The 25806-nt window shown below is 35.7% G+C and overlaps 5 protein-coding genes across 9 annotated transcripts in view; 3 read left to right on the top strand and 2 right to left on the bottom strand.

The window, feature by feature from the left end:
- Positions 1-1098: 1098 nt before the first annotated feature.
- LOC113044995 (heterogeneous nuclear ribonucleoprotein C-like) lies at positions 1099-5318 on the top strand. Of its 3 annotated transcripts, XM_026205068.1 has the most exons (9): positions 1099-1245; positions 2084-2210; positions 2339-2589; positions 2665-2737; positions 2845-2898; positions 2976-3148; positions 3356-3469; positions 4413-4546; positions 4656-5318. In XM_026205068.1, exons 2-9 carry the CDS (start codon positions 2206-2208, stop codon positions 4761-4763), a joined length of 912 nt encoding a protein of 303 aa, XP_026060853.1. In that variant the 5' UTR covers positions 1099-1245; positions 2084-2205; the 3' UTR covers positions 4764-5318. The 3 variants fall into 3 exon arrangements, with proteins under 3 accessions (XP_026060853.1, XP_026060852.1, XP_026060851.1); XM_026205067.1 differs by lacking the exons at positions 1099-1245; positions 2084-2210 and having other exon boundaries at positions 2316-2589; positions 2848-2898; XM_026205066.1 differs by lacking the exons at positions 1099-1245; positions 2084-2210 and having other exon boundaries at positions 2316-2589.
- Positions 5319-5657: 339 nt separating this feature from the next.
- Positions 5658-7078, bottom strand: LOC113044997 (complement C1q-like protein 4). The gene is made up of 3 exons (XM_026205072.1): positions 6773-7078; positions 6224-6355; positions 5658-6136 (listed from the first exon to the last, which is right to left on the bottom strand). Exons 1-3 carry the CDS (start codon positions 6939-6941, stop codon positions 5856-5858), a joined length of 582 nt encoding a protein of 193 aa, XP_026060857.1. The 5' UTR covers positions 6942-7078; the 3' UTR covers positions 5658-5855.
- Positions 7079-8938: 1860 nt separating this feature from the next.
- Positions 8939-11816, top strand: LOC113044996 (heterogeneous nuclear ribonucleoprotein C-like). Of its 2 annotated transcripts, none has more exons than XM_026205070.1 (7): positions 8939-9212; positions 9288-9360; positions 9471-9521; positions 9599-9771; positions 9979-10092; positions 10911-11044; positions 11154-11816. In XM_026205070.1, exons 1-7 carry the CDS (start codon positions 8939-8941, stop codon positions 11259-11261), a joined length of 927 nt encoding a protein of 308 aa, XP_026060855.1. In that variant the 3' UTR covers positions 11262-11816. The 2 variants fall into 2 exon arrangements, with proteins under 2 accessions (XP_026060855.1, XP_026060854.1); XM_026205069.1 differs by having other exon boundaries at positions 9468-9521.
- Positions 11817-12314: 498 nt separating this feature from the next.
- Positions 12315-14142, bottom strand: LOC113044998 (complement C1q-like protein 4). Its single transcript, XM_026205073.1, has 5 exons — positions 14052-14142; positions 13639-13728; positions 13300-13362; positions 13066-13197; positions 12315-12978 (listed from the first exon to the last, which is right to left on the bottom strand). The coding sequence occupies exons 1-5, from the start codon at positions 14128-14130 to the stop codon at positions 12701-12703; spliced, it is 642 nt and encodes a 213-aa protein (XP_026060858.1). The 5' UTR covers positions 14131-14142; the 3' UTR covers positions 12315-12700.
- Positions 14143-16417: 2275 nt separating this feature from the next.
- LOC113044993 (calsequestrin-1) overlaps positions 16418-25806 on the top strand; it is an 11993-nt gene continuing 2604 nt past the window's right edge. The window contains exons 1-8 of one of the 2 annotated variants that reach the window (XM_026205063.1): positions 16418-16538; positions 16618-16863; positions 21868-21961; positions 22508-22608; positions 22751-22862; positions 22939-23012; positions 23284-23414; positions 23493-23538. In XM_026205063.1, coding sequence (XP_026060848.1) covers positions 16627-16863; positions 21868-21961; positions 22508-22608; positions 22751-22862; positions 22939-23012; positions 23284-23414; positions 23493-23538 — 795 coding nt within the window. In that variant the 5' untranslated portion in view covers positions 16418-16538; positions 16618-16626. Of the gene's footprint in view, positions 16864-21867; positions 21962-22507; positions 22609-22750; positions 22863-22938; positions 23013-23283; positions 23415-23492; positions 23539-25806 lie in introns of both variants that reach the window. The other variant, XM_026205064.1, reaches the window with a different exon arrangement.

Genomic DNA, 25806 nt, shown 5'->3' with positions numbered 1-25806 from the left:
ATGAAAATTAGGACCTTAAGTAAAGAGATCAGAATGAAGGGGAAACAATTTATATAAACTAATATAAAATATAACCAATAATAATAGTCTAATAATAATATACAAATATTATGGGGAAAAGACAATCAGTTAATGGACTTACAAGACTGTAGGATGGTTAAAAATGTTTTCTTGTAGGCTTATTTTATATTATGCTCTTTATGTAACATTTATTCATGATAAACTTAATTTGAATGCTGACTATCGCATGTAATTAAGTCCGGTAGCCAAGGAATATGGTTAATATAATTATTTAATAATGAAATATTTTCTATAATATAATAATTTCGTAATTCAAACTAAAATATGAATTAACACATCTCTGATAATCCCGGGTTGCTATGGTCACTGAGGTTTGTTTACGCATTAAACCCATGGCCAAGAGAAAAACATGTTCGTGTCGTGGCCACAAGAAATGAATGTGTTCCCGCCTCAACATAACATCCCGAGGCCACTACATAGGAATGTTGTTACCTCGACAATATGATCTCGTGGCCACGACAAAACTAAGTGAACCGACCATGTCTTCTCACAGGCACCGTAGTAATGCACGTCCCAGTGACATAATCATTCAGCTTTACAAGAAATACTTTAAGAGACTTCAAAGTCAATTAAGTTATTTCAGTGACCAAGCCAAAACCTATATAAAAGCCAGTAAGTTATAGGATATTCGGGTATTAGAGAGAAGAATGTTTAGAAAAACGGGGAGCCCAGTAAGCCCATCCTCCTCTGGCAACAAATTATTGTCCATACGATAGAAATATATATAGTTATAATACCTTTGACAGTCATAGTAGGCTACATACCCAAAAATATAAAATAAAATAAAAAAAAACGAAACATAAACAGTACCCATGATCACAAATTTGAATGTAATTGATCCACTTTGAGTATGTGTGACACGAAAGGTCATGATTCTTTCAAAATACAAGCCTTTACTCACTTACCAGTTGGCACAACGGCGGCTTAAAATCACTCGTTAAAACATTAATACAACATTAATATTTTTTGCAAGAGCACAATATATGTCAACGTTATGTGGTTTGCCCGAGATGGGCTTATTACAAATATAAACTAATGACTTTTAACTTGAAAAAATGTGTGGCTGTGGCCAGCTTTTATGTCGTCGCAGATTGACTACTTGTACCACTTCGCAGTCAGTGTTAGAATATTGATGCTCCCTAAATAACGCATTTGAAATAATCGGTGAGTAGTGTTTGTATTACTATTTTTTTCCAGCAATGACCATTGTTTTTTTCCCCCCGTGCATTTACGGAAGGATCCGTTATACTGCCGCCCTCTGAGTGTCTAGGCCGAGCAGCGCTCTGTGCAGTGCGGTCTGTCCTCTTTGTCTGCTACGAGGATTTTCACATTACACGGATCTCTGCACGTGTATTTATTTTTTGTTGAGTCAAGAGTGATTGCAGCGATTCAGTGATTTCTATGAAAAGAAACCAAACCACGTTGTTGCGGGTTAAATACAAACATCTTCATTCTATTGTATTGTTCCTTGTGATATCGCGACCAGAAACCCAAAGAGTATCGCGACCAGAAACCCAAAGAGTACAGAGGCTCTCTGGTCCCTCTGGGATTTTTTGTTAGGTCAAAGTTAAAGATTTACCGTAATTGTATCATAGCAAGAGTGTGTTGTATCAGTTTTTTGAACAACAAAGCCAAATGTTTTCCAAGAATTCGTTGTTTACATCTTACATTTTTCATTTACTTTCCTTTTTTTTTATTAACACACAGTAAAAAGATCACTCGGTATACTAATAATAGCCTTTAAGTATATGTTTTGGGCTTTTGTAAGCATTTCGCTTTAAGATATCTGAGATTTAAATTTGTATATAATTTAAAATTCTGCTTTAGAACTCCATTGATAGAATTTACTGTATCCTACGAATGGAAATCAGCTGTATATTTCAAGCAGAGTTTGTAGCATCCAGTGAGTTGTTGGTGCACATCTATTTGAAAACAGAAGTGCATTGATTAAAACCAAACTAACCATTTGCAATTTTAATATTGTGTGTTTTTGTAATCTCAGTTTTTAGTCAGTTGGCACATCAGCACATTAACACGAGTGCTGGTATTGTCGTTTTGGCTGAGAACAATCTACATTTCTGTCTGCTCACATAGACAAACGGACAACTGCCCTTCACCGACACAATGGAGTGAGTCACAGTCATCAACACTTTCTTTCCATGTCAAATATTGTGTGTGATTTCTGAAATACAATGATTAAGGAATAGTATTGCTTTCCCTTTGGAAATATACTAATGTTCTTTCCTTCTTTTTCCAGCACTAGTCTGATGCCCGGTAATGTCACAAATAAGACAGACCCAAGGTCCCTGAATTCAAGAGTCTTCATCGGGAACTTGAACACTATGCTGGTTACCAAGGCAGATGTTGAAGCCATTTTTAGCAAATACGGCAAGATTGTTGGCTGCTCTGTGCACAAGGGCTACGCCTTCGTCCAGTACGCCAACGAGAGGAACGCACGAGCGGCTGTAGCAGGAGAGGACGGCCGGATGTTTGTTGGACAAGTGCTTGGTGAGGACATTCAAAATAATCTAAGGCTATCTTATATTTTCCCTTTTAACTGAGCAATCACATTCTTTCCATCAGATATAAATTTGGCAGGAGAGCCCAAACCTCACAGGTCAAATACAACGAAGCGATCGGCCGGAGATATGTACAGGTAAGGAAAAGTTTCTCCTTATGGGTTTTCACCCTTTTTATTGTTTTATTTAAATTAGCCATTGTTTTGTTTCCAAAATCTCAAATCATTTTCTTACATTTTTCTAGCAGTAGTTCTTCCTTTGAGCTTGATTATGATTTCCAGAGAGATTACTATGACCGGTAAGATCTGCACAAACACTGCACCAGTGTGGATTTATAAATGTGTGCTCACTCTTCAGTCTGCTTGTGTTGTGCAGAATGTATTCATACCCTTCCCGTGTGCCCGCTCCACCACCACCACCTCCTCTCTCACGGGCTGTGATCCCTTCCAAGCGTCCGCGGGTCAGTGTGAGTGGGGGAACCAGCCGCCGCGCCAAGTCCAGCTTTTCCAATTCATCCAAGAGCAGCCAACGGATGTCTTCTCGAACCTGTCAGTGCCTCCTTTTTTTATCATTATTATTCTCACTCACTGTATGGGTTCGTGTTAATTTGTCATTGACAAATGCATTAAAAAATAAACATTGAGTGTATTTTGTTTGCATTGTAATTATTAGCATTCCTTTGTCATTTTTACATTTTTGACCTTGGTTGGGTTGTCAGTTTGTACATGCATTCAGTTGTTGTTGTTGTTTTTCAGTGAAAGCTGATGACCTTCAAACTATTAAGAGAGAGCTTGCTCAAATCAAACACAAGGTTGACTATCTGCTGGAGAGTATGGACAGGATGGAGAAAGACCACAACAAGAAATCTGGTAACATTCTGCATGATTTCCCACAAAGAAGGGTCACCTGACAATGTTAAAATGGGCCCAGACAATCATTATTCCAGAAATTATTATAAAGTTTAACATGTTAACGTAATTAGTTATTAAAAAAACAACAACACTTAATGCCCTGGCCCCAGACACAGGCCTGTACATCATCTTACATTTCATACAGTTTACTGCTGACAAATATGATCAGACTATAGAAAGGGACTGGGTAAGGCAACAGCTCTATCAATACAGCTATGCCATATAATTCAAGATATTTGGGCAAAAATGCTCATAACAATCGACATTTATCCCAAATGTGATTTTGAAGAGTTCAGTAAATAAGAAGTTAATATTGTCACATTTTAAACACAGTATTGTCTGTTTTTGCTCAGTTTTGCCAAAAAAATCTTAGCTATAAAACCACAGAAGAACTGTTGTGTTTCTTTGAGCAACACAGCAGTGATTCTGAATGAATCCATGTTTTGAACAAATCAGGTGAACCAATGATTCAAAGCACATTCATAAAGTGAGTCATTTACTGAATTCCTGAATGAGTCAGCAGTTTGAATGAATGGATGACTCGTAAAGGTATTTTGAAGTCTGGTGGTAACAAATCCGTTTTGATGACCAATGACTCGCATTTTCTGAACGAAAAAATCCCAGATGTTTTCTATAGTGTCTTCTTTTATGTTCCATAGTTTGTTAGGCCGTCGTAGCCTAAACGTAATACATTTTATGTTGAATCAAATAAAATATTTCTTTCTAAAGCTACCATTTGTAATGTCTACTAAATATTTAGTAATTTTAAAATAAAAAATAGCTTCAAATAATCTTTTGGGGGTATTTTTATTATCAGATAATTAATCGACACCTAATTAGATTTAAAAAATTGTGATTACTAATGGTTTTATTTATTGTTTATGCATGTTTTTTCCCTCAGAGGGGAAAAGTGTGAAGGCAGAAGTGGGTGAGGCTTCCTCCCTTCAGCATTCCAGCAAGAAAGACCGAGAGAGGGAAGAGCAAGAGATAAATGATTCTGAGGAGGAGAGAGATTTGTTGGAAGAGGAGGAAGAGGTATGCGTAAAACAAAATACAAATAAAATCCATGTGTAAAATGGAGGTTGTGTTGTAATTGGTACTGGATACTGCACAGATACACTAACAAGCCTTTTGTCTTTCTCAGGTTAAAAGCCAGGGAGGAGAGAATGAAGAAGAAGAGGGAGAGGAGGAAGAGGGGGAGCATGAAGAAGGGGAAGATGATGGTGACAGCATTAATGGTGACGACTCCTAGCTTGTTTTATACCCCGAGGGTACAAGACACGCACTCAAAATTCAGCCCTTTCAGTTCTTTTGAAAGGTTGAAGCCAGTCTTTGAAAGATTTGTCTGTTTTGATGTAGATGCCTGCACTCTTATAATAACTGACACTACAGTTACATCAGTTTATTTTTAATGTTAGCGTGACATCTGTTCAGGCTTTTGAAGTGTCCCTCAACCTTGATGAAGACAAACATCTGGTTTCAAACAACAAACCATTACATTCTCCAGTTAATTTGTGTCACTATGACTCGAACCTGAGAGGTTTTCATATTTCTCTAGCAGAATATGTCCATTATGTATTCTCAGAGTGAAACTTGCCTGATCTCTGTTTGTCCTGTGTTTTATTGGATTTTTTTTCTGTGATCAAAGATAAAATTTCTTTTAAAAGGGGGAAACTTGAGTGGCTCCTCTATTACAGAGAGCCGAGAAGCTTCCAGGAAACCTCTATGTTTGTATTTACCTGTCTTTTTTATATTACCCTGTCTCAGAATAATTCTACATGAAAATGTCAATAAAATATTAATTCAATTTTTGTTTTTTAGTTTTTGAACATAACACTCATGCAGGATTTTACAATGTAGGTGATTTATTTATATATATATATATATATATATATATATTAAAATTTTTCTTTTTTTATCACCAATAATAACATGAATTTGACGTGAAGTATAGTTTTACTGCACACTGAGCTTTTAAATGTTAGATTTTCAATTTATTATGAACGCTTCTTTGCTGGTGTCTGACCACATGGGGTAAGAATAAAAAAAAAGTGAAGCATAAATATTGACATATTTGCTTTTATTTATTTAAATGTTCAGGAATTGATAGATTAGAAATAAGGAAAGTGCTACTCTCAAAACCTAAATGGCAAAAAGCATTTAACACCTTTTATTCTTATAGGTTTTTTTTTTTTGTAGGCTAACTAAAGACCAATGATCTCCTCATACTTATGCCTCTTATTTACTAGAATGCAGTTTACTTATACAGGAACAATTAAGTTCCATTACAATAATTGTTTCACATTGCATCCTGCACTGGATATGAGGTACAAGATTCAAACATTCACAAGGGGAAAATCAGAAAACCACCAAAACTGGTGTAACTTGCTGGGTCATCATAAATCCAGGTGTTTTCCCAAAGATGTGTAGAAATTTGATCCCCAATCTCCAGTGTGAGAACCACACCATTGCTGGCATTTCCATTGGAGGTAGGCTTAATCCAAGCATGCAGAGAGCACTGGGTTGCACCGTTCTTCAAGAGACTGACTGCCATTGTTTTTCCACCTTGACAATGACCATAAAATCTGAAGTAATAGACTCCTTTGATTGGTGCTGTGAAAATACCTGCAATGCACATGTATGAAGTAGTCACAGATAACATCATATGTGAACAGGATTCTGCATTTGCCATGATATTTGATATGAACTTACCAGTATTTGAGTCATAAGCACCGCCAATATTGCTAAAGACTTTTTTGTAGACCAGAGTTTTTTGAGAGTTAGTTGGCCCAGTGTGTCCTGTTCCAGATTCCAGAAGTCCAACAGAAAAGGCAACCTTTTTGACTGTGAATAAGTGAACAGACTGGTATGAAATGTATAATAAAATGAAATGTGTAATTTAAAACATTTAAATGTACATGGGAACAAAGTATGCCTTTTGCCTTCATTCTCTTTTTGGAAAGACTCAAGCTTATTTTGTAAATCATTGACTGGTTTTCAAAGCTGTTCGGAAAATACATTGATATTATCATGTTTTTCATCATAAAAAATGAACAAATGTAACAGTCAAAACAGCTTTTCCGGTACAGTTATAGGTCTTTATTTTATAATAGAAAAGCGGAAAAAATGAAACAAGAATATAAGTTAAATGGGTAGCAAACTAAATAAATAAAAAATATGTAAGATATAATGTCTTGAAAGTTTTTTTTTCATAATGACGTGTTATAAAAAGATCCAACTACTGTTCGTCTTCCACCTTACCTTCATTCTCACTCAATACTTTGGACAGTGTTTCTTCTAATTTTTTTATCCTTTCATCCATGGTTTTCAGTTTCTCGAGCTCAGCAATAATGTCCACATTTGGTGAAAATAAATCTTCTGCAAGTGAACTTCCAGCACAGAGCAGAAGTAGCATTTGTAACACCGCCATCGTCGTTATTTTTCAGGTACACAGATTACTCCTGTGATAATTCCACAATTTAGCTTCGAATTTAAAACGCTGTGAAAATGCTTTGAAACTTTAATGTTGCATCAGTTATTGAACATTTGTACTTAAGGCTGATGTTGTAATTTGTTTATTTTAATAATCAATTAGGACAAAGTCAGATGTAGAATTGAGTGCACTGAAAGAACATTTTCAGCATAAACGTAAACGTATCACGTAAACACTTGGCACAACTAAAATATCTGTAATGTTTTACAGTATATTGAATAATAAAAATAATAATAGACATGCGCCATGTAGTAACTTACATAAATCAGACTGTCACTTAAAAAAAAAGCATAAATTAATCAGGTTTTTCCAAAACCAAGTCATAATTGACAAGAGAGCTACAATGTGATGACGAGAGTATAATGACAAGCTGAAAAAGAGCTTTATTCCAGCATTTTATTTGTAGGCCTGTGATCACATTATTCATCATGGTGCCATAATGAAAAATATGAATATGGATTAGTTTAGTACCAGTTACCTAGTTGGTCAAAAATGTGACTGTGGACCACAAAACCAGTCTTTAAGTGTCCATTTTTCGAAATTGAGTTTTAAACATCATCTGAAAGCTGAATTTTTAAGCTTTGCATTGACGTATGTTGTATTTGGTTCGGACAATATTCGGCCGAGATAGTCCTATTTGAAAATCTGGAATCTGAGGGTGCAAAAAACTAAAACTAAAACCCCCCTGAGAAAATCGCCATTGAATTTGTCCAAATAAATTCTTAGCAATGCATATTACTAATCAAAAATTAAGTTTTGATATATTTATGGTAGGAAATTTACCAAATATCTTCTTGGAACATGATTTCTACTTAATCTCCTAATGATTTTTGGCATAAAAGAAAAATCGATAATTTTGACCCATGCAATTTTTTTTGTTTTTTTTTTGGCTATTGCTACAAATATACCCCAGCAGCTTAAGACTGGTTTTGTGGTCCAGGGTCACAAATGAGATCTAAAATGTTATCACGGTGATCTCTCCATTTAAATTTTTGCATGGTTTGCTTATTGTTCAGCATATATTTATTATCCAAAGCAATTTTCATGTAAAACGTTGAGAATGTTTAGCATTGTATATAATTGACCCTTTTGCATCTAGGAATGAAAGATGTCATAGTGTGGGGAAAACTTATATAGTGGTGAATGGAAGCTAACAAATATATTTTTGTGTTCCCATTTCTCCAATAGTAAATACCCATAGTGTATATGTGTAAATATCAAATCAATTTATGATCTCTGGTCCTGCTGGGATTTTTTAGGTCAAAGTTAAAGATTTACCGTAATTGTATCATAGCTGGAGTGTGTTGTATCAGTTTTTTGAACAACAAAGCCAAATGTTTTCCAAGAATTAGTTGTTTACATCTTACATTTTTCATTTACTTTCCTTTTTTTTTTTATTAACACACCGTACAAGATCACTCTGTATACTAAAAATAGCCTTTAATTATATGTTTTGGGCTTTTGTAAGCATTTCGCTTTAAGATATCTGAGATTTAAATTTGTATATAATTTAAAATTCTGCTTTAGAACTCCATTGATAGAATTTACTGTATCCTACGAATGGAAATCAGCTGTATATTTCAAGCAGAGTTTGTAACATCCAGTGAGTTGTTGGTGCACATCTATTTGAAAACAGAAGTGCATTGACTAAAACCAAACTAACCATTTCCAATTTTAATATTGTGTGTTTTTGTAATCTCAGTTTTTAGTCAGTTGGCACATCAGCACATTACCACGAGTGCTGGTATTGTCGTTTTGGCTGAGAACAATCTACATTTCTGTCTGCTCACATAGACAAACGGACAACTGCCCTTCACCGACACCATGGAGTGAGTCACAGTCATCAACACTTTCTTTCCATGTCAAATATTGTGTGTGATTTCTGAAATACAAAGATTAAGGAATAGTATTGCTTTCCCTTTGGAAATATACTAATGTTTTTTCCTTCTTATTCCAGCACTAGTCTGATGCCCGGTAATGTCACAAATAAGACAGACCCAAGGTCCCTGAATTCAAGAGTCTTCATCGGGAACTTGAACACTATGCTGGTTACCAAGGCAGATGTTGAAGCCATTTTTAGCAAATACGGCAAGATTGTTGGCTGCTCTGTGCACAAGGGCTACGCCTTCGTCCAGTACGCCAACGAGAGGAACGCACGAGCGGCTGTAGCAGGAGAGGACGGCCGGATGTTTGTTGGACAAGTGCTTGGTGAGGACATTCAAAATAATCTAAGGCTATCTTATATTTTCCCTTTTAACTGAGCAATCACATTCTTTCCATCAGATATAAATTTGGCAGGAGAGCCCAAACCTCACAGGTCAAATACAACGAAGCGATCGGCCGGAGATATGTACAGGTAAGGAAAAGTTTCTCCTTATGGGTTTTCACCCTTTTTATTGTTTTATTTAAATTAGCCATTGTTTTGTTTCCAAAATCTCAAATCATTTTCTTACATTTTTCTAGCAGTAGTTCTTCCTTTGAGCTTGATTATGATTTCCAGAGAGATTACTATGACAGGTAAGATCTGCACAAACACTACACTAGTGTGGATTTATAAATGTGTGCTCACTCTTCAGTCTGCTTGTGTTGTGCAGAATGTATTCATACCCTTCCCGTGTGCCCGCTCCACCACCACCACCTCCTCTCTCACGGGCTGTGATCCCTTCCAAGCGTCCGCGGGTCAGTGTGAGTGGGGGAACCAGCCGCCGTGCCAAGTCCAGCTTTTCCAATTCATCCAAGAGCAGCCAACGGATGTCTTCTCGAACCTGTCAGTGCCTCCTTTTTTTATCATTATTATTCTCACTCACTGTATGGGTTCGTGTTAATTTGTCATTGACAAATGCATTAAAAAATAAACATTGAGTGTATTTTGTTTGCATTGTAATTATTAGCATTCCTTTGTCATTTTTACATTTTTGACCTTGGTTGGGTTGTCAGTTTGTACATGCATTCAGTTGTTGTTGTTGTTTTTCAGTGAAAGCTGATGACCTTCAAACTATTAAGAGAGAGCTTGCTCAAATCAAACACAAGGTTGACTATCTGCTGGAGAGTATGGACAGGATGGAGAAAGACCACAACAAGAAATCTGGTAACATTCTGCATGATTTCCCACAAAGAAGGGTCACCTGACAATGTTAAAATGGGCCCAGACAATCATTATTCCAGAAATTATTATAAAGTTTAACATGTTAATGTAATTAGTTATTAAAAAAACAACAACAGTATTTTAACACTTAATGCCCCAGACACAGGCCTGTACATCATCTTACATTTCATACAGTTTACTGCTGACAAATATGATCAGACTATAGAAAGGGACTGGGTAAGGCAACAGCTCTATCAATACAGCTATGCCCTATAATTCAAGATATTTGGGCAAAAATGCTCATAACAATCGACATTTATCCCAAATGTGATTTTGAAGAGTTCAGTAATGAATCCGTGTTTTGAACAAATCAGCTGAACCAATGATTCAAAGCACATTCATAAAGTGAGTCATTTACTGAATTCCTGAATGAGTCAGCAGTTTGAATGAATGGATGACTCGTAAAGGTATTTTTAAGTCTGGTGGTAACAAATCCGTTTTGATTACCAATGACTCGCATTTTCTGAACGAAAAAATCCCAGATGTTTTCTATAGTGTCTTCTTTTATGTTCCATAGTTTATGTTAGGCCGTCGTAGCCTAAACGTAATACATTTTATGTTGAATCAAATAAAATATTTCTTTCTAAAGCTACCATTTGTAATGTCTACTAAATATTTAGTAATTTTAAAATAAAAAATAGCTTCAAATAATCTTTTGGGGGTATTTTTATTATCAGATAATTAATCGACACCTAATTAGATTTAAAAAATTGTGATTACTAATGGTTTTATTTATTATTTATGCATGTTTTTTCCCTCAGAGGGGAAAAGTGTGAAGGCAGAAGTGGGTGAGGCTTCCTCCCTTCAGCATTCCAGCAAGAAAGACCGAGAGAGGGAAGAGCAAGAGATAAATGATTCTGAGGAGGAGAGAGATTTGTTGGAAGAGGAGGAAGAGGTATGCGTAAAACAAAATACAAATAAAATCCATGTGTAAAATGGAGGTTGTGTTGTAATTGGTACTGGATACTGCAAAGATACACTAACAAGCTTTTTGTCTTTCTCAGGTTAAAAGCCAGGGAGGAGAGAATGAAGAAGAAGAGGGAGAGGAGGAAGAGGGGGAGCATGAAGAAGGGGAAGATGATGGTGACAGCATTAATGGTGACGACTCCTAGCTTGTTTTATACCCCGAGGGTACAAGACACGCACTCAAAATTCAGCCCTTTCAGTTCTTTTGAAAGGTTGAAGCCAGTCTTTGAAAGATTTGTCTGTTTTGATGTAGATGCCTGCACTCTTATAATAACTGACACTACAGTTACATCAGTTTATTTTTAATGTTAGCGTGACATCTGTTCAGGCTTTTGAAGTGTCCCTCAACCTTGATGAAGACAAACATCTGGTTTCAAACAACAAACCATTACATTCTCCAGTTAATTTGTGTCATTATGACTCGAACCTGAGAGGTTTTCATATTTCTCTAGCAGAATATGTCCATTATGTATTCTCAGAGTGAAACTTGCCTGATCTCTGTTTGTCCTGTGTTTTATTGGATTTTTTTTCTGTGATCAAAGATAAAATTTCTTTTAAAAGGGGGAAACTTGAGTGGCTCCTCTATTACAGAGAGCCGAGAAGCTTCCAGGAAACCTCTATGTTTGTATTTACCTGTCTTTTTTATATTACCCTGTCTCAGAATAATTCTACATGAAAATGTCAATAAAATATTAATTCAATTTTTGTTTTTTAGTTTTTGAACATAACACTCTTGCAGGCTTGACAATTTTCCGGACTATAAGTCACACTTTTTTTTCATAGTTTGGCTGGTCCTGCGACTTATAGTCAGGTGCGACTTATTTATCAAAATTAATTTGACATGAACCAAGAGAAATGAACTAACATAAAACATTACCGTCTACAGCGGCGAGATTGCGCTCTATGTTGCTCATTGTTCCTGTAGTTTAAACTGAAGACATAGAGCGCCCTCTCGCGGCTTTAGACGGTAATGTTTCTCTTGGTTCTAAATAAATGTGGCTTATAGTCCGGTGCGACTTATGTTTTTTTTTCTTTCTCTTCATGACGTATTTTTTGACTGATGCGACTTATACTCAGGTGCGACTTATAGTCCGAAAAATACGGTAAATATATTTGCTTTTTATTTTTTTCATTCTTATCACCAATAATAACATGAATTTGACGTGAAGTATAGTTTTACTGCACACTGAGCTTTTAAATTTTCGATTTTCAGTTTATTATGAACTCTTCTTTGCTGGTGTCTGACCACATGTGGTCAGAATAAAAAAAAGTGAAGCATAAATATTGACATATTTGCTTTTAATTTACATTTTAATGTTCAGCAATTGATAGATTAGAAATATGGAAAGTGCTACTCTCAAAACCTAAATGCCAAAAAGCATTTTAACACCTTTTATTTTTCTAGTATTTTATTTATTATTTTTTTTTTTTTTTTTGTAGGCTAACTAAAGACCAATGATCTCCTCATACTTATGCCTCTTCTTTACTAGAATGCAGTTTACTTATACAGGAACAATTAAGTTCCATTACAATAATTGTTTCACATTGCATCCTGCACTGGATATGAGGTACAAGATTCAAACATTCACAAGGGGAAAATCAGAAAACCACCAAAACTGGTGTAACTTGCTGGGTCATCATAAATCCAGGTGTTTGCCCAAAGATTTGTAGAAATTTGATCCCCAATCTCCAGTGTGAGAACCACACCATTGCTGGCATTTCCATTGGAGGTAGGCTTCCAAGCATGCAGAGAGCACTGGGTTGCACCGTTCTTCAAGAGACTGACTGCCATTGTTGTTCCACCATGACAATGACCATAAAATCTGAAGTAATAGGCTCCTTTGATTGGTGCTGTGAAAATACCTGCAATGCACATGTATGAAGTAGTCACAGATAACATCATATGTGAACAGGATTCTGCATTTGCCATGATATTTGATATGAACTTACCAGTATTTGAGTCATAAGCACCGCCAATATTGCTAAAGACTTTTTTGTAGACCAGAGTTTTTTGAGAGTTAGTTGGCCCAGTGTGTCCCGTTCCAGATTCCAGAAGTCCAACAGAAAAGGCAACCTTTTTGACTGTGAATAAGTGAACAGACTGGTATGAAATGTATAATAAAATGAAATATTTAATTTAAAACATTTAAATGTATATGGGAACAAAGTATGCCTTTTACTTGCCTTCATTCTCTTTTTGGAAAGACTCAAGCTTATTTTGTAAATCATGGACTGTAGTTTTCAAAGCTGTTCGGAAAATACATTGATATGATCATGTTACTAATATTTTTTTTCATCATAAAAAATGAACAAATATAACGGTCAAAACTGCTTCATGGGTACAGTTATCGGTCTCCTTTATTTTATAATAGAAGAGTGGAAAAAATGTAATAAGAATAAGTTAAATGGGTAGCAAACTAAATAAATAAAAAATATGTAAGATATAATGTCTTGAAAGTTTTTTTTTTTTTTCAGAATGATGTGTTATAAAAAGATGAAACTACTGTTCGCATTTGGCCTTACCTTCATTCTCACTCGATACTTTGGACAGTGTTTCTTCTAATTTTTTTATCCTTTCATCCATGGTTTTCAGTTTCTCGAACTCAGCAATAAATGTGGTTTTATTAACAAAGTTCGGGAGAAGCACGATCAGATAATCATCCAATTTGGCACAGGTGCATCTCGTTTAGCTAATAATCTTAAATAGCACGCAAGCGTATATATATCCAGTCTTCCTACCTCCTGTCCCACGACAGTTTTTCGGCAACCCTCCTCCACCCCAACTCCTCACTTCTAATCTATTTATCCCAAATTAGGGATAGGGGGAGTTATTTGGGTTCGGGCTATGCTCCGGGCCCAGACCCCTCCCCCAGGACAGCACGCCAAAATATGCCTACTATTTGCCTTCAGATTAGATGTAAGGGTGAACTCGTGAATGTTCACATTTGGTGAAAATAAATCTTCTGCAAGTGAACTTCCAGCACAGAGCAGAAGTAGCATTTGTAACACCGCCATCGTCGTTATTTTTCAGGTACACAGATTACTCCTGTGATAATTCCGCAATTTAGCTTCGAATTTAAAACGTTGTCAAAATGCTTTGAAACTTTAATGTTGCATCAGTTATTGAACATTTGTACTTTAGACTGATGTTGTAATTTGTTTATTTTAGTAATCAGTTAGGACAAGTCAGATGTAGAATTGAGTGCACTGAAAGAACATTTTCGGCATAAACGTAAACGTATCACGTAAACATTTGCAACAACTAAAATGTCTGTAATGTTTATAGTATATTGAATAATAACAATAACAATAGACATGCGCCATGTAGTAACTTACATAAATCAGACTGTCACTTAAAAAAAAAGAAATTAAATTAATTAATCAGGTTTTCCAAAACCAAGTAATAATTGACAAGAGAGCTACAATGTGATATACTCGAAAGTATAATGACAAGCTGAAAAAGAGCTTTATTCCAGCATTTTATTTGTAGGCCTGTGATCACATTATTCTTACCACTAGATGGTGCCATAATGAAAAATATGAATATCGATTAGTTTAGTATCAGTTACCCAGTTGATGTGACTGTGGACCACAAAACCAATCTTAAGTGTCCATTTTTCGAAATTGAGATTGAATTTTTAAGCTTTCCATTGATGTATGGTGTTTTTGGATCGAACAACATTCGGCCGAGATAGTCCTATTTGAAAATCTGGAATCTGAGGGTGCAAAAAACAAAAAATCGACTTTGAATTTATCCAAATAAATTCTTGGCAATGCATATTACTAATCAAAAATTAAGTTTTGATATATTTATGGTAGGAAATTTACAAAATATCTTCTTGGAACGTGATCTCTACTTAATATCCTAATGATTTTTGGCATAAAAGAAAAATCGATAATTTTGACCTATACAATGTTTTTGTTTTGTTTTTTTGTTTTTGGCTATTGCTACAAATATACCCCAGCAACTTAAGACTGGTTTTGTGGTCCAGGATCACAAATGAGATCTAAGATGTTATCACGGTGATCTCTCCATTTTAATTTTTGCATTGTTTGCTTATTGTTTAGCATATATTTATTATCCAAAGCCACTTTCATGTAAAACGTTGAGAATGTTTAGCATTGTATATAATTGACCCTTTTGCATCTAGGAATGAAAGATGTCATAGTGTGGGGGAAAACTTATATAGTGGTGAATGGAAGCTAGCAAATATATTTTTGTGTTCCCATTTCTCCAATAGTAAATATCCATAGTGTATATGTGTAAATATCAAACCAGTTTATGATAGGTAAAATTCTCGTTTTAAATTTTTTCTCATTGCATATCATCAGAAATAGGTTGCATCACCATTTAAAGAAGCATTATGCTAAATGGGTGATGCTTTGCACAGTCAACACCGGATATGCAGTGACATCCAAGCACTCTCCTTTTATGTACAAACCCCTTTTCATCACATCATCTCTCTCTCAAATGCTCTGCTTTGCCTCATCATTAACCACCAGCTGACGACTAAATAGGCATTAACTCCACAGGCCACTAAATAAAGAGGCCTGAACGGAGAACATGTAAGAGAACATGTAAGATCATGTTACATGATTTTTATTAATAACTCCCTCTCGTATATCAATTTGTAAAGTAATCTTGAGCTTTAACACGCGCACACATATAATATTGCGCATACATGTACTGCAGTGCCCTCACAGAGTTTAGTCATGTAGGCCGTAAAAAAAAAATCGCAGTGCTGATAAACACGCCGAGCATGAATACGGTCAGGCAGGTGTCATATGCTCCATTCTGGGTCAGACAGAAGTGCAAGCCAGAACTAATTGCCCAAAAAGCAAACTGACATCTGTTAAACCCAAGGAGATGCACCAGCCTTGCCTCTCCATGTCGTCCTGGAGCGACCCTAGTGCCACATTCTAGCACCAAGGATGAGCCAAGTGCAGCAAATAAGACACCACCACCCACCCTACCCTCTCCGCACGTCTATCTCGTATTTTTAGCCAAGATCTGAGCTGTGTAACACTTAATATGGCAGAGAATTTCTTCCTGTGTGCCTTAAGATCCCTTTCCTTTCCATCTCATAACATTTCCTTCTTCATAATGTTTCATTCATGCTTCATTTTTTGATTGTCCCGTACACAAACTTTCTGTTGTTTCCCTAAAGGTCATAATAAAAAGTTCTGTATGGTTAATTCTACTTTGCCTTGCTCCAATCTCTAGTCTGGCTCACTCCACGAAGAATCGTATCTCTTTCTTTTTTAGCAGCTCTCTCTCTCTCTTTCTCTCTCATGCACTCACCTAATCCCACCCCCTAAAATGCTCTTGACCCTGTTACTCGTCTCTTTTACCCGTGTGTAGGGGTTTCATACAGGGGGCCTCAGGACTTGGTCTTGTCTGTTCTGGGTGGCGGGGATCACAGGTCCTTTCTCATTTCATTTTATGACGTAATTAGTCAATTTGTTTTAAATTCATTGGAACTACATTTTTCCCTTCTTAAGTACTGAATCATGAAGTGGAACCTAGTGTTCCTTGGGCTCCTTCTGACCTTCGGGCAGCTGTCATGGGGGCAGAAAGGTATGGACATCCCGGAGTACGATGGAAAGGACCGCGTTCACGACCTAAATGCCAAGAATTACAAGTCTGTGATGAAGAAATATGACGTGATGGTGGTGTACTACCACGAGCACGTAGGATCCAGCAAAGTCGCCCAGAAACAGTTTCAGATTGAGGAGCTGGCCCTTGAGGTGGGTTTCACTCAGAAATTGGCCAAAGTGGAGAGAGTGTGATGTTAATGAACATCCTTTACCAAAAGTCATCTGTGAAAGGTGGAGTGCCATTTAGAGTAGATTATCATATTTGCTATTGTTTTAGCAAAATATGACTTTATATGCACACCTGAAATATGCTTGCTACTGATATCACTCATTTAGATAAAGTGTGGCTAAAGTCTATTACTTGTGAGCTTGGCACATTGTGCAGTGTTTTAATAAGCGCAGAATATATATGAACATAAATTCTTGTGAATCAATGTCAAAACCATTTAATGTTAACTAAATATGTTAATAAAACGAAAACGTATCTTTAAAAACTTAAATTATAATAAATAGTTAATAGGTTTAACCTGAAGTACTAAAATTACTAAAACTGAAATGAAAACATATATATAAATATGAATATTTATTAAAACTAATAAAAATGGCATGCATAAAACAAAATTATAAAAAATATATATATCAACCCAAAAATATAAATACAAAAGGGATTTTTTAAAAGGTTAATAAATATACAATAGTACACAGATAATACTAAAATAACAAGGTTGTGTCTTAATTGATATTTTAGCCACGGGTTAGATACATAGCAGGTTCTAAATATAAATGCTACATTTAAACAGAATGCAAAACTAAATATTTAGCTAAAAGTCAAATGTGTTGCCCCTTGAGCAATTTCAATCAAAGACTCATTAAGCCAGAAGAAAAGTTCATCTCTACAGGAATTGATGTGTGGCTATTTATAGCATGTAGTATTTTACTTGAGCACTTTATATAGTTCTGCTGGCTCATGCACTATAAAAAATCTAAAGTTGAGAAAATCTCAGTTTTGAGTTTTCTCAACTTGAGTATACTAATTTGCATTCAGTATACTGTAATTTGCATTGATGTATCTTTTTGTGGGTGGCTGAAACAGCAATTGACTTAGTATTACCCATAGTTTTGACTGCTTAACAATACAGTTACAAATTAATTAAATTAATGATATACATCAGATGCTTTGCTCTATATCAGAAGGAACAGTACTCTACCAGAGCCAGGGGAATGTGGGGCCTGTTACACCAGCCATGAGAACACTCTGGACTATGGCATCTATGTTCAGAAAAGTGCTGATGCATCACACAGTATATTTGCACCCTGAGCATAAGCCTCGATGGGTCATTTTTCAAAGGAATTTGTTTTTCTTGAAACATCTCAGTTCATATTCACTTGGGATTTTCAACAGGCCCATATGCAAATACCAAATCTAATGTTAAAAAAAGATTATGTAACGTACTACAAAGTAGCATTTGTAGCATTTTGAAGCATCATTACTAATTTTCTGTAACAGTACAGTATGTAGAAACTGAAGGACAGGGCCCGGGGCCAAATCATGAGTAACACTGTATTAGATTGCATGAGAAGACAGATATTAGCCAGCTGTTGACAACAGTGTTGTTATTGTTAACTAAAACAGCATAACCAACAACAAAGATTAGCCTAATTTAAAAAAAGAAAATATTTAATAAAAGGTAATACACATATTAGATGCTTTTTATAGAACTGCTAAAAGCTCAGCTGAACTTGTTTCAAAATTGATGAGCTTCACATTGTTATCAAATTGATTCTGCTATTTTACTGTAAAGCTCCTGTGACTCAGTCTGTAATGTAAAAGTGCTTAAGAAATAATGGTGACTTTACTTGAAAAAACTCAAATGATCCTAAATGACAATGAGATGTATTACCCTGGCGACTAACTGAAATAAACTGGAAATAAAAGAAGCTGAAGTACTGAAATGACTAAAACTGAAACTAAACTAATAATCATAAAGCTAAACAGAAATGTTTTCAAAAACCAAAAAACTAAATGAAAATATAAAAATAAAAGCTAATTCAATTAATAAATACTTCGTAAATAATACTAAAATAACACACAAAACAACAACAATTCACATCACTTTTGTTTCAGATCAACCTTTCAGCCAAACATACCAATTATAATATGGATAATGCCGCAAGCAATCCCAGTCACTCATTACATTAGCATCTTCCTTTAAACTCTCAGCAGGCAGAACTCACCCCATGTGATCAAAAGGTTATGATGCCATTGTTTAGCCATGCTGTCACTTCCTGCATTCAACAGTGGCCTGTTGTGATTAAGGCCTTTGTGTGTGAGCCACAGTGCAATCTTAAAGAAACAACAGATATTGATATATTGTGTTCGTAGTGTGCGGTGACATTATTTGAGTACCTGTATGTCTAACTTTTTGATGTTGAGTTAGACATTGTGCTTTTTGGGAGCAGGGCCAGAACTTCCAATTGCCTGACCTTTTAATTTAGTGGATTATTATTATTATAGTTGTTGTTAAAATAAATAAACAATTACAATTAAATAATAATAATAATAAATGATTATTATTAGTATTGTTATTTTTTTTTTTTGTCATTTAATATATGTGGTTGAGGATTAATATTTGACCCTCATACTGGTCTAACCAGTTTGTTTAATAGTTTTGTTAACATTGTCCAATATAAATGATCAGCCATGCATAATGCACAACCTTTTTCTTGATAGGACTATGATATGGGGGTAATATTTTCTGTAAAAATCCCCTGTTTAAAGGCGCGGTAGCTGTGGGGTTTTGCGTATGTGCCTTTGCTCACTAATATAGAGCAGTCCAGTGCTGATGTAATGTAATGGGAGTTATAATAACTTAGAACAGCTTGTGTGCTGTGTGGATGCAGGAGTTTCTAGCATGAAATCTGCAGTGTCGGCTGAGAGGTCTGAGTGTTGGGCACAGTACTGTACATGTCAGCGGATCCCAGTAACTTGAACGTCACCACCATCTTGCCAAAATAGTCTTGGTTGGTCTCTGCAGCAGCGCTAATTATAGTCGGCTCTGCTGTCATTGCTGTTTGTGTGCTACAGGCCACTGTGATGCTCCATAACAGAAGATCTGCTTTCTGCCCTTATAGAAACACTTTCTTTACACTAACCAGCGCAGGGTGATCTGGTTAAATTTCCTTTACAAATGTTGGTTAATAATGTGTTTACTTACAAACATTCCTTAGGCCTCTGAGTAAACCTAGTTATAGATATGATACTGAGCTCTCAGTCCTGTTGTTGGAAAGCCATATTTAGATTTGTTGGTTGTTGTAACTGAATTATAAACTGATTATTATTACTGATTTAAATATCTCTGAATTGTTGAATATATGCCGTAATGAAAAGATATGAAGGTATGGCTAAGTGAGATGGAGAGATGCAAAACGGCAGAAGAAGGGTGCATTATACTGTGGCTGTGTATTGGATTAAACATCTCCTCCTTCTTCCTCTATCCTGATTCTGATTTGACATAAGCAAACTCTATCAAGATTCATTGCAAAAATCCTCTCTTGTTGACTCATGGCTTTTTGTGGGTCACCTTATATAGCCGTGGTCTATTTGGCCTTAAGCCTTTAGCTGAGTTTAGCCCAAGATTTGATTAACAGACATAGATCCCCCTCCTTTTAAACTAGTGTGTTGCACTAATGCATAGGAATAAAAAAACATATAGGAAAACCATGATACACAAATACAGATAAGAATTTAACTCTTAAATATTGACGCTAATATTACAAATAAACCAGAAGAACAGCACATTTAAATAAATAGAACACTTTGATAAACCTTAAAAAGCTTTCATTAGTTCCAGTATTTTCAAAATTAAAATTAATTTAACCAATTTCAAAGCTATGCGACATTCAACTTGATATTTCAAGTGAGTTTAATCAAATTTCAGTTTAAATTAGTTGTACAATCAGTTTGAATGTACATCCACAAATTTAAAATTACCTCTTACAAAAGTATAAACTTTTTTTTTTTTGTATTTTGCCATGCAATTACTGTGAATGAGAATGGAAGGTTTCAAGCTGCACTAAAAAAAAAAATCAAAAACATCCATAAAATTCATTTATTGATTTGATTTAGTCATGACAGTTAATGCATAGAGACCTACGCATATGTCACATGAGGTGCATTATATAAGCTATCTAACATAATGGATCGGACGACGTCTTCAGCAGCATCTGACCATTAACCGTTCCAAGATGGTGGACGTGTTGACATATGTGAACCAGTCAAATGAGGGATCTACGTATAGAGTATATCTATACATTAACAGCTTATTTTAGGGGAAAGCTATCAGTGAATAATGACTTCAAATTCAGCCTGTTTTTCATACAAAGCTGTCACATGACATCACTTTATATGCTGCGTACTTTTAATACTGCCTGACTTTCTGATATTTGTTTAATTTTTTTCTGAAGCTTAAAGGATTGAGTCCCAGTGTAGTCTTTGTATAAAGAAGAGCAACCAGCACATTGCTTCTCCTTTTGTGCTGCATGGTAGATACAAATTCAAACAGGTTACTGACAATTTAAACTTGACAATTTATTTTTTTAAAGTGAGATATGTGTGAGTATGTAGGCTATATGAATTGGTTCTTCACAGTGGCTGCACCTGTCACCGCGCTAGCACCCTGTTACTCCAGATCAGGAGGCACATGTTGCGCTGTGATTGGTGGAAGCAGCTGTCCATCAAACGGGTCAAGTTTCACACCAATTTAGAAAGTGCAGGGGCAGCGCTCTTGATGACTGCTTTTATGGATGTAAGACTGTGGACGAAACTAGCCACAGTTCTTACAGCACAGCCTGAAATATCTGTGCAGGCAGAAAAAATTTTTCTGTCCTCGTCCAACACGCTGTGTTTGTACTTAGTTACCAAAACCAGGCTGATAATGAATACATAATGGTTGTGCTGATAGGACAAACAACCTCATGAGCTTAGAACAATAAGTCACTTTACCTTCGTGTTTCTGAATGAACAGGAACTGCCCTTCATTTGAACCGGGTATATGTTAGGACACCACTAACATTTATTTAAACATTTCAACTAAATCACACATGCTGTTTAAAGGAGCTGTTGGACATTATATATTTAATTTTTTTGTTACACAGCTTGCTGCACAAGTCCTGGAGGATCTTGACGATGAGGACATCGGAATCGGCCTACTCGATGAGAAGACAGACAAAGTTGTGGCCAAGAAATTAGGTATATATATTCAAGAAACACTTTAATATTACCATAACTGCAACGTGAACTGATCTACTCCATGGTAATATTAATTTATGGATTAAGTGGTATATTCCTACATTTTTGAACAAACAATTATCTTTCACACTGCAATAATAATAATAATAATAACAAAACTCAAATTTTGGTTTATACAAAACCTTTACGTAAAATGTTGATGTTTATTTATATCAGTGGAAGATATTGTTGATGTGTTTTGGTTTGTCTCTTCTGTAAATAAATCCATGTATGTTACTGTAGATTATGGAAAAAGTATTAGACATAGGTCAAAGGTCTTTTTTTTTTTGACATTTCATTTAAGTTGAATTGCATCTGATTGTCTGTTTTCTGGTGAAAATACTTTAAATTATCATTTTTTCCTGTTTCAGGCTTTATTTCATGCTTTATTTTCCTCTGGTACAGATTACTTGTTAAACTTTAGGATATCAGCAGAATAACCATGACCTCTGGTGGACATTTCACTCGTGGTTTTCACAGGTTTATTTCCATTTTTTTGCTCTTCAGGTCTGGATGAGGCTGACAGTATCTACATCTTCATTGAGGATGAAGTCATTGAGTACGATGGAGAGCTTGCTGCGGACACACTGGTGGAGTTCCTCTATGATGTATGTGAAAAAAAATTTTTTATTTACTTCCTGCAATTCTTTGCCCTGAATTTTTCTCTTTCTTGCACATGCACACTTAGTCCTCAGTGTCAGGAGTCAACTTCTTGTAATCACCTCCATTTCTTATCAACTATTTTCCCAGGTCATTGAGGATCCAGTTGAGATCATTGACAATATGCGAGAGTTGAAAGGTTTTCATAATATTGAGGAGGATATCAAGCTGGTGGGCTTCTTCAAGAGTCAGAAATCTGAGCGTACGTATCCTAATGGGCCCCCCCCCCCCACAGATAGACTGTTTGAGAAGTTCACCTGTGGTCTTGTGATTTTTAGACTACCATGAATATGAAGACGCAGCAGAAGAGTTTCATCCACACATCAAGTTCTTTGCCACCTTTAGTCCAAAGGTAACTAATGTAAACATCTAGTATTAGTCCTGCTAGTATTAGAAATCTACCAATTGGATTGGACTTTCTGGTGATATTTAGGTTTTATATGTTATCTTATCTCCTCTTGATCTTTTTATTTATGCTAAAAGAACTGTAAGCAGTGGATTTTTAATAAACAAATTAACTTTTGCTTGCTAAAACTATATATATATATATATATATATATATATATATATATATATATATATATATATATATATATATAAAACTATGCAATCCCTGTTTGCAGGTTGCTAAGTCTCTAGACTTAAAGTTGAATGAGGTGGACTTCTATGAGCCCTTCATGGATGAACCCGTCGTCATCCCTGGTAAACCCTACAGTGAGAAGGAACTTGTTGACTTCATTGAGGACAATGACAGGTGTGTTGACTGATGTGGAAAATGCTTCATATTGAGAAATAAAATTATTAGTGAACATGGTTGGAAATGTCTCCACAGGCCAACACTGAGGAAAATGCAGCCATACAACATGTATGAGATCTGGGTAAGCTGATGCTGTGTCTGTCAACAGGTTTTTTTGTTTGTTTGTTTTTCTCGGTGCTTGCAAGGCAACACTTGATATTGCTGAAACATTCTGTTTTTCTTCTTCTTTTTTTTTTGGACAGTTTGCTACAATAAATTCAGCTTGAACCATACATACAGAATTGTTTCAAAGTTTGTTTTGTTGATAATTTCACTCTGCCACTGAGATGAATGGGAATGCTAATGGATAGCTCTCTCCAGGTATTACAGACCTCCTTGATTTAACCGTCTATAGTTTAAGGGGGGGGGGAGGAGTATTTTGGGAACAAATGTACTCCTTCAAACGTACAACTTAATTTTTGAAACTGTCCATGTTTAGCATGGGAATCCAACTCTTTAACAGTGTAAAAAAACTCAGTATGCATGAAATAGCATTTCACCCCCCCCCCCCCTTTAATGCTATATAATAGCATTCTATAATTTAGGGTGTGTAATGAAAAGTATGGTGATGTAAATATACGTTGACGTTTTTAAAGCTACACTATGTAACTATTTGGCCTTCCAAACTATATCTTTACTTTATCCAAATACACCTGGTTAACCTACAATACTGATTTACACTGTCCCATTGGGACAGATTTCACAGGATAATTGTATACATATGTCATTAGCCTCTGGGTAGAAGCTGAAGGTTTCTTGTTACAACAAATGAGCCATAGATCATTCAAAACAGAAAAAAAACACATTAATATAGTTGACTAAAATTGAAAAAAATCGAACTATCATAGAATTTCAACAATACTAAAATAGCTCTTTACTGTATATCTGGGTAGATCTGCATGACAAAACACAACAAACCAAAATCTTCAATAAAACTTTAGCTTTAGCGTTTTACCACAAAAGGGATCATTCACATGGTGTAGCATTCAAAATAAAAGTTTTTTTTTTTTATGTATATTTATCAAGATAATTTTTGCAGTTATATGGCATCATAGTCTGTGAAAAGGGTCCATATCTTTCAGAAAACACTTTTCTTATGCTGCCTTGCAAGCACTGTGATTTCCTTCAGGACATAAACATGCAGTATATTCACAAGATGATCTCTTAGAAACTGTTGCTAGACTTACAGTGCCCTCCATAAGTATTGGAACAGTAAAGACAAAATTGCTTTCTCTGATGTGGAGTCATATTTGGAGTCAAATATGATTAAAAGATGAATATGCGACAAAACTACAGAATGTCACATTTTATTATAACTCTTGGTCTTATGTTTTGAAATGCCTTTCCCCAGCCTTTAATGCAGCCAATTCCAACTGTTGCTTGTTTTGGGGAGTTTCTGTCTTAAGTCTCCTCTTATGCTGGAGATTGATTTGGGCAATCTAAGACTTTACATTTCTTTGCCTTGATAAAGTCATTGACTGAACTGGCAAGGTGTTTGGGTCATTGTCCTGATCCAAAATTAAGTGCCTTCTATAGAGTTTGGTGGCATTTTCTTGAATATTGGTAGCCAAGATGATTTTGTACCCTTTAGAAGTAATTCTGCAACTGCCATTATACATGAAGTCATCATTAAAATGAAGAGGTCCTGTTCTAGAGACAGTCTTGCATGCCCATGCCATGACACCACCTCCACCAATCTTTACAGATGAGGTTGTATGCGGATCATTTGCAGTTTCCTTTTTTCTCCACACTTTTGCTTTCCGATCACTTGATAAAGGTTAATATTTGTCTCATCTGTTCATCAACTCAGTTCCAAACCTCTACTGGCTCACATTTGTGAATAATCTTGCCCTTCTATTTTTGGTGCTGACCTTGCTGTGTAGCTTCTGTAATTCTGCGTCAAATTCTCCTGCGGGCTGTAGATTGACAGAGCTTCACCTAAGCTTTCTGGAGGTTGTTGGTGATGTTACAGACATGTATTTTAGGGTTCATTTTCACAGCTTTTATGATTTGTCTGTTATCAACGACAGTGTTTTTCTCAGCCGATCAGGTCATTGTTGGTTGCTGATGTTGCGGTAGTTTCCAAACTCTTGATTTTTCCATGCCCTTTGTTTTTTCTATAGTTCTAATTGACTTAATCTTTTCTTTTAGCATCCAAATTGCTTGCTTTTCTTTCAGAGTCTGCTTACTCATCTTCATCCTGGTTTGTGTGTGACATCATTGAATGGAAGACTTAGAATGCAGAAGCAATGGATGTAACTGATAAGACACATTCCCTGCTTTTAATGTCTGAAGAATTAATGCAACAGAACACAGCTGAACACTTAGAGAAATCTGCGAGGCAACTGTT

Source organism: Carassius auratus, chromosome 27 (assembly GCF_003368295.1).
Source record: "Carassius auratus strain Wakin chromosome 27, ASM336829v1, whole genome shotgun sequence".
NCBI classification, from domain to species: Eukaryota; Metazoa; Chordata; class Actinopteri; order Cypriniformes; family Cyprinidae; genus Carassius; species Carassius auratus.
Note: the sequence above shows the minus strand (reverse complement) of the source record. Positions and strands in the feature narration are given on the sequence as shown.

Bases quoted from the DNA above. Each gene is read 5' to 3' on its own strand.
- LOC113044996 (XM_026205069.1), top strand. From the start codon at position 8,939: ATGTTTTTTCCTTCTTATTCCAGCACTAGTCTGATGCCCGGTAATGTC. The intron at 10,093-10,910 runs GTAACATTCTGC...TTTTTCCCTCAG, and splicing joins AGACCACAACAAGAAATCTG to AGGGGAAAAGTGTGAAGGCA. The intron at 11,045-11,153 runs GTATGCGTAAAA...TGTCTTTCTCAG, and splicing joins TGTTGGAAGAGGAGGAAGAG to GTTAAAAGCCAGGGAGGAGA.
- LOC113044998 (XM_026205073.1), bottom strand. From the start codon at position 14,130: ATGGCGGTGTTACAAATGCTACTTCTGCTCTGTGCTGGAAGTTCACTT. The intron at 13,198-13,299 runs GCAAGTAAAAGG...ACTTATTCACAG, and splicing joins TTTCCAAAAAGAGAATGAAG to TCAAAAAGGTTGCCTTTTCT. The intron at 12,979-13,065 runs GTAAGTTCATAT...TGTGCATTGCAG, and splicing joins TGCTTATGACTCAAATACTG to GTATTTTCACAGCACCAATC.
- LOC113044995 (XM_026205066.1), top strand. From the start codon at position 2,316: ATGTTCTTTCCTTCTTTTTCCAGCACTAGTCTGATGCCCGGTAATGTC. The intron at 3,149-3,355 runs GTCAGTGCCTCC...GTTGTTTTTCAG, and splicing joins ACGGATGTCTTCTCGAACCT to TGAAAGCTGATGACCTTCAA. The intron at 3,470-4,412 runs GTAACATTCTGC...TTTTTCCCTCAG, and splicing joins AGACCACAACAAGAAATCTG to AGGGGAAAAGTGTGAAGGCA.
- LOC113044997 (XM_026205072.1), bottom strand. From the start codon at position 6,941: ATGGCGGTGTTACAAATGCTACTTCTGCTCTGTGCTGGAAGTTCACTT. The intron at 6,356-6,772 runs GTAAGGTGGAAG...ACTTATTCACAG, and splicing joins AGTATTGAGTGAGAATGAAG to TCAAAAAGGTTGCCTTTTCT. The intron at 6,137-6,223 runs GTAAGTTCATAT...TGTGCATTGCAG, and splicing joins TGCTTATGACTCAAATACTG to GTATTTTCACAGCACCAATC.